The 12,500-nt window shown below is 41.6% G+C and overlaps 1 protein-coding gene across 2 annotated transcripts in view; it reads right to left on the bottom strand.

Moving 5' to 3' along the window:
* The window catches only part of raraa (retinoic acid receptor, alpha a), a 35,415-nt gene that overhangs the window by 14,001 nt on the left and 8,914 nt on the right, over nt 1-12,500 (bottom strand). The window contains exon 1 of one of the 2 annotated variants that reach the window (XM_053640616.1): nt 1,350-3,472. The exons of the other annotated variant lie outside the window; for it this stretch is intronic. Coding sequence (XP_053496591.1) covers nt 1,350-1,461 — 112 coding nt within the window. The 5' untranslated portion in view covers nt 1,462-3,472. Of the gene's footprint in view, nt 1-1,349; nt 3,473-12,500 lie in introns of those variants that run through there. 2 annotated transcript variants of the gene reach the window in all.

Below are 12,500 nucleotides of genomic sequence, written 5' to 3'. Positions count from 1 at the left end.
GACGCACTTTACGACGTGTTGCCGTTATCGTCCGTGTTTTAATGTAGCGTACGTTAAAAAAAACTCGCGTTTCTGCAGCAATTCGTTTGCTAACTAATTAACCCGGAATTCTCGGAATACGTAGCGGTCCTAGTTTTTCCTTCCCAAAACGATATATCGTCACGCGTACAGCATCGCGTACGGTACAAGACGTATTTAAAGACGCGTCGTACGTTGGTTTTTTTCCTTCGCCGTCATCCACCCGTTTAAGACTCGACTGTTCCAAATTTCCAAAAGAAACCTCTTCATTTTTTTTTTTTTTTACGGTAACCAGCTACAGCGTAACAGTGTCGTAACAGTTTTACGACACTTTTTTTCCCCCCGGAACGTTCTCGGGCCGATTTAAGCGGTTTACGACATATAAAATGAAAAAACAAACAAACAACATAACAAAAACAAACAAACAAACAAACACAAGATTCGCCGCAGTAATTTACGGGATTTTCGGTCTGGACGGAATTTTTACGTCTAAAATGAACTTTCCTGTCACGAGTCGTCGAATCGAAAACGCACGTGTCCGTCTTCGCGATCCGTCGATTCAAATTTCCGCCGAAATTCCTCGTTCCCGCTAAAACGGACAGACGGACGGAAAGAAACCCCGCTTCGGATCTATCGGTCACGGACACAACGCCATCCTGCCGGTTCTTGACGGACGGAGCCGCGGCATGATCGTTACAAAAGAATCGACCGGCGAGACGGATGAGCCGACGGACGTTGGGGTCACGCCGGAGATCCGTCCCTCTTTTGTTTTTCCATCACGGCTACCCGTCTTTTATTTCCGCAAGTCATGCACGACTCGAGAGAAAGCGAAGCGCTGATCGAAAACAGACAGTTTGAACGGAACAATCTCACGCTACGTCATCGCAACGTCAAATTCCCGGGCTTGCTGAGACGATACATTTCTGAACTTCATCCTGAAGCCGTGACTATAAACAAGACCGGGGGCGGGTACGCGTACGCGAAAGGTCGCAGAGCCGTGACTCTGCTCTGACCTCGACGACTCGAGTTACGCGCCGTACGACAAACCCGGAGCTGCCGTCAGTGCAGGACAGACAACGAACGGACGGACGCATTTCGCACCGGCGTTCTCCTGGACCCTTATCGTCGCTCGAGCCGTGTGCACACGACGTGACGGGTCAAACTAGTCGGGACAGAAAGTCTGGGAGAGTTCCTGACCCCGTGCATGCCTGGGATAGTTTCAGGAATGCAGCGTGCAAGACAAGGACAACATGCAAGGAATATACAATGCACAGAAAGGGGAAAGAAAAGTGAGCAGATTCGGATTTTGGAGACGGTTTGAAGGCACGTACAGTGCTTGGAGGCGCTCCAGGGCGTGTTGGGGAACCTCTGGCCGTAATACTCCATCATGAGGAAGGGGTTCGGGGCAGGGTGCAAACCCACCACGTCCATGCCCTCGTACATGTTCTCCTCAAGTCTTCAGGATGGAGCTCGAGATCAATGATCAGTGATCACAAGTGTGTGTGTGTGTGTGTGTGTGTGTATAAGCATCAAATCACCAAGTACAAAGTGTCCATGATGGACTTTGGGTTGTGTTCACTGATAGGAATTATTCCAAAAAAAAAAAAAAGTAGAAGAAGAAAAAAAAAAAGTATCCAAGGAGTTTTTCACCCAAATGATGACCAAGTTTAATCCAAAGCTTGGGTTTCGAAACGGATAAACAAAGTTTAAGCCGCGCGCGCGCGCGCGCGTGTGTGTGTGTGTGTATGAGTGGAAAGAAATCCACGCGCAGGAAATGCAAGTCGCGAGCGCTGATGTCTCTCTCTCCCCTTTTCCCGTGCGCGTGTCTCCTCCTTTCACACCGGAGCCATTTTATCCCGCCGTTTCACCTCCTTCGCGTTAAAAACAAAAACAAAAACAAAAAACACGTTTTCTCGGCGTCGTGTTTACGTTCCCAGGTAGCACTCCTGAGCTCGCGCCCGGTCGCTCGCGGCTGCGTCGCTTCTCTCTCTTCGGCGCGCGGATAATTGACGAGAGCGCGCAGCTGAGCTCCAGGCCCCGCCCCTTGGAAGGAAGAAGAAGGTGGGGGCTGTGACGAAAACGGCGCAGCTGAGTGCTATACCACGCCCCCTCCCCCCTCCCCCCTCCTCTCACTCTCACTAAAAATGTACAATGACGGAGATGAACAATAAAACTAAACCCCAGACCGCTTATTTCATTCAAATGAAACCGAAGAGGGACAAATCAATTAATTACCTCACTGTTTACTGCTCAACGAATCAGTGTGAAGTAAAATTACAGCTGTTTAAATGGAGACATGCACTGTAGTAGGTAGTGCACACAGTACGGTAGATTAGCTTAGCATAATTCTGGGTTTTTAAAAAAATTTGAAATTTTAGACAAATTATAAACTCAAGGTTATATAAAGGTACCGTTATACAGACTTTATAAATATCACACCGTTCACAAAGTCAGTTCATTTTCCTTACACGAGCTAATCCGTTGTTTCTCGGACCGGATTCTCACGTGGAGACACGAAACCGACAGCGGAGCGTTAAAGGTCAAAAAGTCCGCGTCTAAAATGACGTCGAATCCAAATCGATTCAATCTGAATGCACAAGATTTCGACGTAACTACAAGAATACGTCCTAGATTTGTTAGCTTTCGATAAACTTTATTGTTCGGTTTGATTTGATTAGATTTTATTGTTAAGACTAGTGTGCAACCTTTTTGGACGTTAGCAACGGATCAAATAAATAAATAAATAAATAAATCGATAAGTAAATAGATAAACACATACAAAAATTTTAATCGGGATTAGTTTCAGGCATTACGAAAAGAAAGTGATGGCAAATAAAAAAAACGAAACAAAGAGGTTAAAACGAGCGTCTAATACTTGAGGAGGATAGAACCTACAAAAACTACAATCGAAAAGAAAAAAAACAACCCCTCGAGAACAAATTAGATTTAATGTGTTGTTTAAAATACTCCGCACTGCTATTTTTTCCCTGGATTTTTATACTAAAAGTTCTAATTTTCCGTATTAGAGTTTGTGTGTTGTAGCTCTAAACGGTTGCTGGACTCCAACATGTTTGCTAGTCTTCTACTTGGAAACAACAACGGTAGTGTGATCCGCCTTGGCTCTTCTCTAAATGGGCTTCTTCTAAACTAATTTGCCCCCTCTCTGGCTCCCTCATCGCTCAAACGCCTTTTCTGCGCCCCTTTTTTCTTCTTTTCTCCCCCTCATTTGCCTAATGCCATGCGGCTGAACTTTCTCTGAACCCGGCTCGGCTCGGCTCTCAACCTCCGCGTGACCCGCTCCGCCATCCGGCCTTCCCTGACCTAAACTCCATCACACGCGGCCTTACCCTATTTCTACACTTTTCACAAAACTGCACCAACCTTTAACGCAATTAACGTTAAACATAAAAGCCTCTAACTCCCCAATACATCAAGGTTTTTAATGGATTCGGGGGGGGGGGGGGGGGGGGGGGGGTGACGACCGTCACCTCCACCAAACTAGCAGCTATCCTAGAGCTGTCCTAGCTGTACACTCTTATAATACCATTTCTACAATTCTAAAAAAAAAAAAACCAGACAATACTTCTTAAAATATTCTTATAATCATTTCTCTTTAGACTGTCCATATTATGTAAATACACCCCGCTAGCAACCCTTAAACCTGCGCTAGACTATATTCTGTCTAACACAGACCGATCTACCGAGCTTTCTAGCAACCAAAATTAGCCGAATATTTGGAAGACGTAGGCTATGCGGGTCTACTTTAAGCTTTCTTAGGTCGTGTACACTTTATCTACTTTTATACCGCAGTATATTCACAGGCAACGGTTTTACAGAACCCTAACCCTAGGTTTCTAAATCTCAATCTAGTTTAAGATAAAAGTTGTACGTTTACGTAATAAAAGCTAGCTAGAACTTTCGTTTAGCTAGAACTTTCTAAAACTAGTGGTATATTTACGTGATATCGAGTAACGAAATTTAAAACAAAAAATGAAAGTAATAAAATATGTAGGTTATATAGTCTAGCTAGAACTTTCTCAATTTAAAGTAGGTGTGATATACGCTAGCTAAAACGTGTTAAAATGTAACTATAATTACAATATGGGCTAACTATAACTTTCTTAAAATACTGGCACCCTTGGTAAATATGAGCAATGAAGGCTGGGAAAAACTGTATTTATTGTTTAACCTTTTGATCTTTTGTTAAAAAAATTCACAAAAATACTCTGTTAAAACACATTGTTTGTTAAAACAATCTTTGTTAAATATAGGTGTGCAACAATTATTGGCACTCCTATGAATTCATATGAGAAAAATATATTTGAAGTATATTCCCGTTGATATTTTACAATTTTTAAGTACACCTGGGTGACTAGGAACAGGATATTGTTCAAACATGACTTCCTGTTTCACAGGGGTATAAATATGAGGTAACACACAGGCCAAATTCCCTTAGTCATTCATAACGATGGGTAAGAGCGCGGAATATAGCTGTGATGTGCAGCAAAAGGTTGTTGAGCTTCACACAATGGGGCGTGGCTATAAGAAAATAGCACAAGCATTGAAAATGCCTGTTTCCACCATCAGGGCAATAATTAAGAAGTTCCAGTCCACTGGAAATGTTATGAATCGACCTGGAATTGGACGTGTGTCTATATCGTCTCAACGCACTGTGAAGAGGACGGTTCGAGTGGATAAAACATCTCCAAGGATCACAGCTGGAGAACTGCAGAAGTTAGTTGTGTCTTGGGGTCAGAAAGTCTCCAAAACTACAATCTGAAGTCACCTACATCACCACAAGTTGTTTGGAAGGGTTTCAAGAAAAAAGCCTCTACTCTCATCCAAAAACAAACTCGAGCGTCTTCAGTGTGCCAGACACTACTGGAACTTCAAATGGGATCGGGTTCTATGGTCAGATGAAACCAAAATAGAGCTTTTTGGTAATAAACACAGAGGTGGTTTTGGAGCACACAGAGAGGTAGCCATATGGAAAAGTACCTCATGCCCACGGTTAAATACGGTGGTGGATCTTTAATGTTTTGGGGCTGTTTTTCTGCCAGAGGACCTGGACATTTTGTTAGGATACATGGCATCATGGACTCTATCAAATATCAACAGATTTTAAATGAAAACCTGACTGCCTCTGCCAGAAAGCTTCAAATGGGCCGTGGTTGGATCTTCCAGCAGGACAATGATCCAAAACATACATCAAAATCAACACAGAAATGGTTTACTGACCACAAAATCAAGGTCCTGCCATGACCATCCCAGTCCCCTGCAAAAGGTTACACAAAAGGTTACACAATAAAGACAATTTTCCACAGCTTTCTTTGCTCATGTTTACCACCAAGGGTGGTGTGCACTGTGTGTATGTAATATAGCCTAGCTAGAGATTTCGTACATGAGAATAGCAGTATATTTCTACGAGTGATATATAAGAAAACCAAAGTCAGTCAGTACGGGTAAAGGGTGCGGAATGCCGAGCCAGACGCCTCTTTAATTATGAAGAGTGGTGCTGTGTCCCGTTGTGGTGTTGGGTGTCAGAGAAGGGCACTAGATAGGGAGCAGTGATGATGAAGGAACTCAACTGGGGCGATTATTTCAGCTAGTTTCTATGCTTTCACTCAAAGGTGCCAGTGAGTTTAGACAGACGCTGAATGTGACATTGTGTGTGTGTGTGTGTGTGTGTGTGTGCTTTAATGCAACACTGCGGTGTGTTTACACTGCGATAAGGGGAAGGCCCTCTCAGATAACAGATCACATTCCTCAGCTCTTTTATACCCTGCTTTTTCTTCTTCTTCTTCTCCAGATCTACCCCCCCCCCCAACCCTCTCTCTCACTCACACACACACACACACACACACACACAGCCGTCATGCAAAGAAACAGGTGATAAGCAGAAAGAAAGAGAGAGGAAGAAGGGAAGAGGCTTTATGAGTTTGAGTGTGAAGCTATTTTTATTGCCCGCTTTATAGCCGCCTTCCAGGAAGCGTCCTAAAGCCTGCGCTCTTTTACACTACGCAGCAGGACACAGGGGGTTATAACCTGCCGTAAGCTGCGAGTACCGTGGACTTTCTCATGGTGGCCTAACAGAGTATGTGAAAGTTAGCACGTTAGCTCCACTAACTAATTTACTGGCTGTGACGCCGAACTCCGGAAAAAGGGCGTAATTAATGCGCTGAAGAATTATTTACTTATTTTAACAATGCGGAGAATTTAAATGTGGAGAATTTAGTTGTCAGAATTAATTGGGGTGAAAGTAACTAGACGCTGGGAGGAAACCGGAGAACCCAGGAGGAAACACACACACACACACACACACACACACACAGGGAGAGACTCAGGGAGTAACCCCAGCTCAGGAGGACCAGGGAGCCTGCAGCTTTTATTTCAATTTCTGTTTAGTTTTTTTAGTTTGTTGTCTTAATTTTTATTTCATTTATATTTAAATTTTTTACTTAAAATTTTATTTTTAAATGTTAAATCTTTTTTGTCTTAATTTTTGTGATACAAAAAATTTCAATCATACATTTTTATTTCAATTTTTGTTAAAGGTTTGTCTTCATTTTTATTTTTATTCGCTGTTTTTTTTCCATTAAATTTTTGTTGAAATTTTGTGACTTTTTGCTCCATATTGCTTCCAATGTTTGTTTCATTTTTGTTTACATTTTTGTTTTCATTTAAAATGTTTGTTTCATTTATATTAAAATTTTTTAGTTGAATTTAAATTTTTTTTGTCTTCATTTTTATTTTAAAAAAATTCAATCACATTTTTTGCTTCGTTTTTATTTCAATTTATGTCTTCATTTTTATTTTTAATCGTTGTTTTTTAATTTTTAATTTTTATTTTAATTAAAATTTTTTGCTTCATTTTTATTACAATTGTTGGCTTAATTTCTGCCTTGTTCTTTGTATCGTTTTGGCTTTCAATGTTATTTCAATTTCTGTCTCATGTTTCATTTTTCCTTCCATTTTTGTTTCAGTTTAGTTTCAACCAATAAACTTTTCTATCATGTACAAAAATACCACACTAACGCCTGATGTTTATCTGTCAAGTGATGAACTTTTTTTATGTTAAGAAACTTTTACTATCTACATATTTTTCCCTTTAATTCCTTTACGTTTTACATTTAAGTTTTCTTTTTCTTTTTTAACCTTAAAACAAAAGAATGTGAATGAAATGTTCTTTGTTCAAAAAACTATTAAACACACTAAGCTGTAGAAACAATAAGAGCTGGAGGAGGATTTTAAAAAAACGAGGGTGCTCCCCAGGGCTGGATGATAAAGTATATTTTATATACCTTTTTTTTTTGTTTCAATCTTTACACACTGACTGCATGCAGATGATTTGATGTTTACATTTGTGCTTAATCTTTAAAAACTGTCATAAAAAATATTTTTTTTGTTTTGTGTCACTTTGATTATTAATAATAAAAAATGTATGCTTTTTTTAAAATTGAAACACTACTGTACTGTAGTACAACAACTTAACATTGCAATGTATATATATATATATATATATATATATATATATATACACACACACTAGGTGGGTATGGGATACGAGGATTGGAACGAGGCCCAGCATTTGTATAATCTTTTATGACTTTTCGTCGGGAGCACAAGGAGGGAGCTGAGGAAGTGCTCGAGTGCCGAACACGGCGCCGGTTTAGAGTTGAGCTGAGCTTTCGGCTGATCCGGAGTCGAGTAGTATTATTTGAAATGAAAAGCGAATAAAAAAAGCTTTACATGTTGTAAATGGCCCTAGATTTCGATTTGGGACATATCCATAAAGAAAAAGGGAGCTTTAGTCTCCAGGCTTCCAGACTTCACTTGCCTCAGTGTGTGTGTGTGTGTGTCATAAAACCATAAAAGTAATGCTTTGTGTGTGTGATGGTGTCTTTAACGTGTCCTATAGCGCACGCTGAGGCATTTATGAGCCACACTTTGAAAGCGTTTATAGCTAGCATCCTGCCATAGCAGTAAACACACACACACACACACACACAAACCCCTTCTGACTGTAGAGAACACATTCCTATGATGTAAGCAATGACTCATTTTGGTCCCACACAAACACACGGACGAGTAACCGGATTCAGGGATCTGCTGCGCGTCGCAGCAGACGTGTTCGATTCCCCCTCGGACTCTCGGTTGGCAGTTTCTCATCGACTTTCTCAGACACGAACCCTGTAGCGCGAAGCTCTCTACGACCGGTACCGAGCTCCTCGCTACTGGGTTCGTCTCTGAGAAAATCGAACATGCTTGAGAGTATAAGAGCTTACGCTATATAACAGTAATAACTGATACGTATGCTATGTACTTAATTTAACATCAGCGCATGGGATGAGTGAAAGTGGGCCAGGCTGGTCAACATGCTAATAAGTGTGTGTGTGTGTGTGTGTGTGTGTGTGTCACTTAGCCGCAAAACAAAGGACCTGAGACCAAATACCTTCACTATCTCTACCATGGGAGGAAGGCAGAGAACTGGTGTGTGTATGAGGGGAATTTCAGATAAATGGATAACAGAGAAAATCAGCATTTCAAAAGGGACGGGGGGATGAGATAGAGTCGAGAGTCGCTTGCTATCTCTCCGATAAGATCCCATCGTTCTTCTTGAATGTAATGTGTCTTGATTGGCTAAAAATAGTAGAGATGGTAACAGGACAATAAGTGTATATATATATATATATATGTGTGTGTGTGTGTGTGTGTGTGTTGACTTTTTAAATATTATTTTCAGTTTTCATTCACAATTCACACTTGCTTTAGTCAGTTTAAAACGAGTTTTCATTCATTTCTACTTTTTTCCCTAAAAAGGAATACTGTATGTTAAATCTAATGTTTAAATCTGTAAATACTGCGTTTTCAACTTAACATTTGTTTAAAAAAAAATAATAATAATATTTCAGTAGCACTTTATTGTTTGTAGTTTTATTTATCTTAGCTTTCGTCGTTATAGTTTTAGATTGAATACTACGGAAGTCTTGATTTAAAAAAAACAACAACTAGAAACAGAAGTTTTCGTTATTAAACAATAACGTTTTTAGTTTCATTTGAGTCGTTTTCTGAGGTGATATTTCTAGTTTTTGTCCAGCTTCTTGTGTTAATTTAACACACTGTTTTACAATTTAGTTTCTCTAAATGAATTAAAACAATTTAAACAAAGGAAGTCGAAGATCTTACTTGTACCGAGTAACGATAGTCAAGAACCTTGTGTAAACACATGGTTTGGGAGAGTGTGAGAATGGGTTGGATGGAAAAAAAAGGTCAAAATTCTGTTATCAGAGCTAATTCAGTAGCTAGCTCAGCGCCTACTGGCTAAAAAGCTAGCGCACAGCTGTCCGCTAGCTAAACGTTACGGGTAATGTAGCTAATTTCATGCTTGGTTTTTAATTTTATTAAACACTTTTGTCCGGTGTTACGTTTCCCAGCGTTCAAAACTATATTAAAGTGTATTTGCTACTGAAACTACTGAAAATAATACCAAAACACTTGAACGTTAGAACAAATTCTATGAGAACTAGCATTAAGGACGGTTCTAAATGGTGGAAATTCTACTAGGAACACTAACTAGTTATGAATTAGGGTTTGGGACTGAGCCTTACAATTGGCCTTTATGTGAAATGCTGAAAATTTGTCGCATATCTCATTTAAGTTCCTTTATCCCATGCCTAACACACACACGCACACACACACACACACACACACACACACACACACACTCTCCACCTGATGGGACTCTTCAAACATTGCTGAGCAGTGTGACATCGGTGATAGCGCTGCTTGATTAGCATTCTAATAGCACTGATAAGAGACCACCAATGAGATAAAAACAAACACATGATGACTAATTGTGTGTGTGTGTGTGTGTGTGTGTGTGTGTGTGTGTGTGTGTTTGTCAGGTTTGCGATCACCTCATCAGGAGCACCACACCCTGTTCACACACTAACCCTCATAAGCTCAACGATCTAATTTAACAACCTAAAGATCTAATGAGTTCTCAAACTCTCCTGAAGAACTCTACGGTTCCTGAACAAGTTCCTGCTCTGAGTTTCCTGCCACACTGTGGGACAGCGTCTGTAACAGCAGCAGAACTTCAGGAGGTAAAAAAAAAAATGGTTCCTGAAACTATAGTCTAGGAAATAAAACCAAAAGACGGCGTAAATATTCCTGCCATGGGATCACGCGTAAGGTTCCTATGCTGGAAACACGCCTCGAGTACCCGAGTTTAAAAAGATGAAACGTTTCGAGATGAAAACGTGCTAAAATGTCCCAAAAAGGTTCCTGTGATGGGTGACTCGAACGGTTACAGAAACAACGAACAGGAACTCGGTCAAGAACTGTGGAGTTTCTGGAAAAAAAGGTTCTGGGTTCCTGAATAAGTTCTTAAGATGAAAATCGGCTGAAAAGGTTCCTGTGCTGGAAACACACCAGAAAAGTCAGAGAAACGCTGAACAGGAACTTGTTCAGGAACTGTGGCGTTTCTGCATAAATGTTTCTTGGTTCCTGAAAAGGTTCTCAATAAAAATTCCTACATTTCTGAAAAAGGTTCCTGTGATGGAAACTGAACAGTCACAGTTTCTCAGTGAGTTTTCTCTGTGTGTGTGTGTGTGTGTGTGTGTGTGTGTGTGTGAGAATAGCTGGTAAATGGAGCATCTGAACATGAATAGCACAGAAGGGGCTCATTAGAGAGACAAGTGATACGTGCGGGCACACACACACACACACACACACACACACACACACACACACACACTCAATCCACTCATAAAAGCATTAATTTTGTGAGCTAGATATCTCAAACACACACACACACGCACCTGACCTTTCACCCAATGGTTGTGCATTTACAAAAGGAGATCATTAATCTGACTCATCCTCTTAAAAACACTCGTCTACGTTCCCACACACACACACGTTAATGTTTTACCTTAGTGAGTTAATTGAAAGGGTGCACGCACACACACTCACACACACACACACACACACACACCGTATTTCACAAGTCAGTGTGTGTGTGTGTGTGTGTGTGTGTGTGTGTTATTTAATAGCTGCCTTTATGTAAGACAGCTGACATGTCAGCAAAGGCATTGTCCTTTTTCAGAGCGTTCCGGTCCCCCACCCAGATACACACACACACACACACACACTTGCTGACAGCACACTGGTTCAAATACTATTTTGAGCACCTTCCTATGTCTCTGTCTTTCTGTATGTGTGTTTATGTGTGTGTGTGTGTGTGTGTGTATGTGTGTGTGTGTAAGTAATAATAGTAGTTCTGGGGGAATGCTTGGCTTTGCTCTGACATCCAGACACGACCTGAGACAAAGGTCAAGTGTGTGAGATTACTGCAGGAACAAGACTGTTAACATGATTGACAAGGCCACATGCGTGCGCTCTCTCTCACACGCACACACACACACACACACACATACGAATGTGATTGTGACAGTTCAATGTTAACATCTTCATCATCTTATCAGAGTGTGTAGGGGTAGGGATAGGGTGTATTGAAAGGGTGTAGGGGTAGTGTGCAGTGATAGGATAGTGGTAGGGTGTAGGGGTATTAGGGTGTAGGGGTAGGGTGTAGGGATCTTAGGGTACAAGGGTAGTATATAGGGGAATTAGGGTGTAGGGGTAGTGTGTAGGGGTATTAGGGTGTAGGGGTAGGGTGTAGGGATCTTAGGGTGTAGGGGTAGTGTGTAGGGGTATTAGGGTGTAGGGTATTAGAGTGTAAGGGTAGGATGTAGCGGTATTAGGGTGTAGGGTATTAGAGTGTAAGGGTAGGATGTAGCTGTATTAGGGTGTAGGGGCAGGGTGTACAGGTATTAGGATAGGGTGTAGGTATAAGGGTATTTGGGTGTATGGGTATTAGGGTGTAGGGGTATAGTGTAGGGGTAGGGTGTAGGGGTATTAGGGTATGGGGCAGGGTGTAGGGGTATTAGGGTAGGGTGTAGGTGTAGGGGTATTAGGGTATGGGGCAGGGTGTAGGGGTATTAGGGTATGGGGCAGGGTGTAGGGGTATTAGGGTAGGGTGTAGGTGTAGGGGTATTAGGGCATAAGGGTAGGGTGTAGGGATAGGGTGTAGGGGTATTAGGGTAGGGTGTAGGTGTAGGGGTATTAGGGTATACGGGTAGGGTGTAGGGGTATTAGGGTAGGGTGTAGGGATAGAGTGTAGGGGTATTAGGGTAGGGTGTAGGTGTAGGGGTATTAGGATATACGGGTAGGGTGTGGGGGTATTAGGGTATGGGGCAGGGTGTAGGGGTATTAGGGTAGGGTGTAGGTGTAGGGTATTAGGGAATAAGGGTAGAGTGTAGGGGTATTAGGGTAGGGTGTAGGGGTAGGGTGTAGGGGTATTAGGGTAGGGTGTAGGTGTAGGGGTATTAGGGTATAAGGGTAGGGTGTAGGGATATTAGGGTAGGGTGTAGGTGTAGGGGTATTAGGGTATACGGATAGGGTGTAGGGGTATTAGGGTAGGG

This window comes from Ictalurus furcatus, chromosome 13 (genome assembly GCF_023375685.1).
Source record: "Ictalurus furcatus strain D&B chromosome 13, Billie_1.0, whole genome shotgun sequence".
In the NCBI taxonomy this organism is placed as follows: domain Eukaryota; kingdom Metazoa; phylum Chordata; class Actinopteri; order Siluriformes; family Ictaluridae; genus Ictalurus; species Ictalurus furcatus.
Note: the sequence above shows the minus strand (reverse complement) of the source record. Positions and strands in the feature narration are given on the sequence as shown.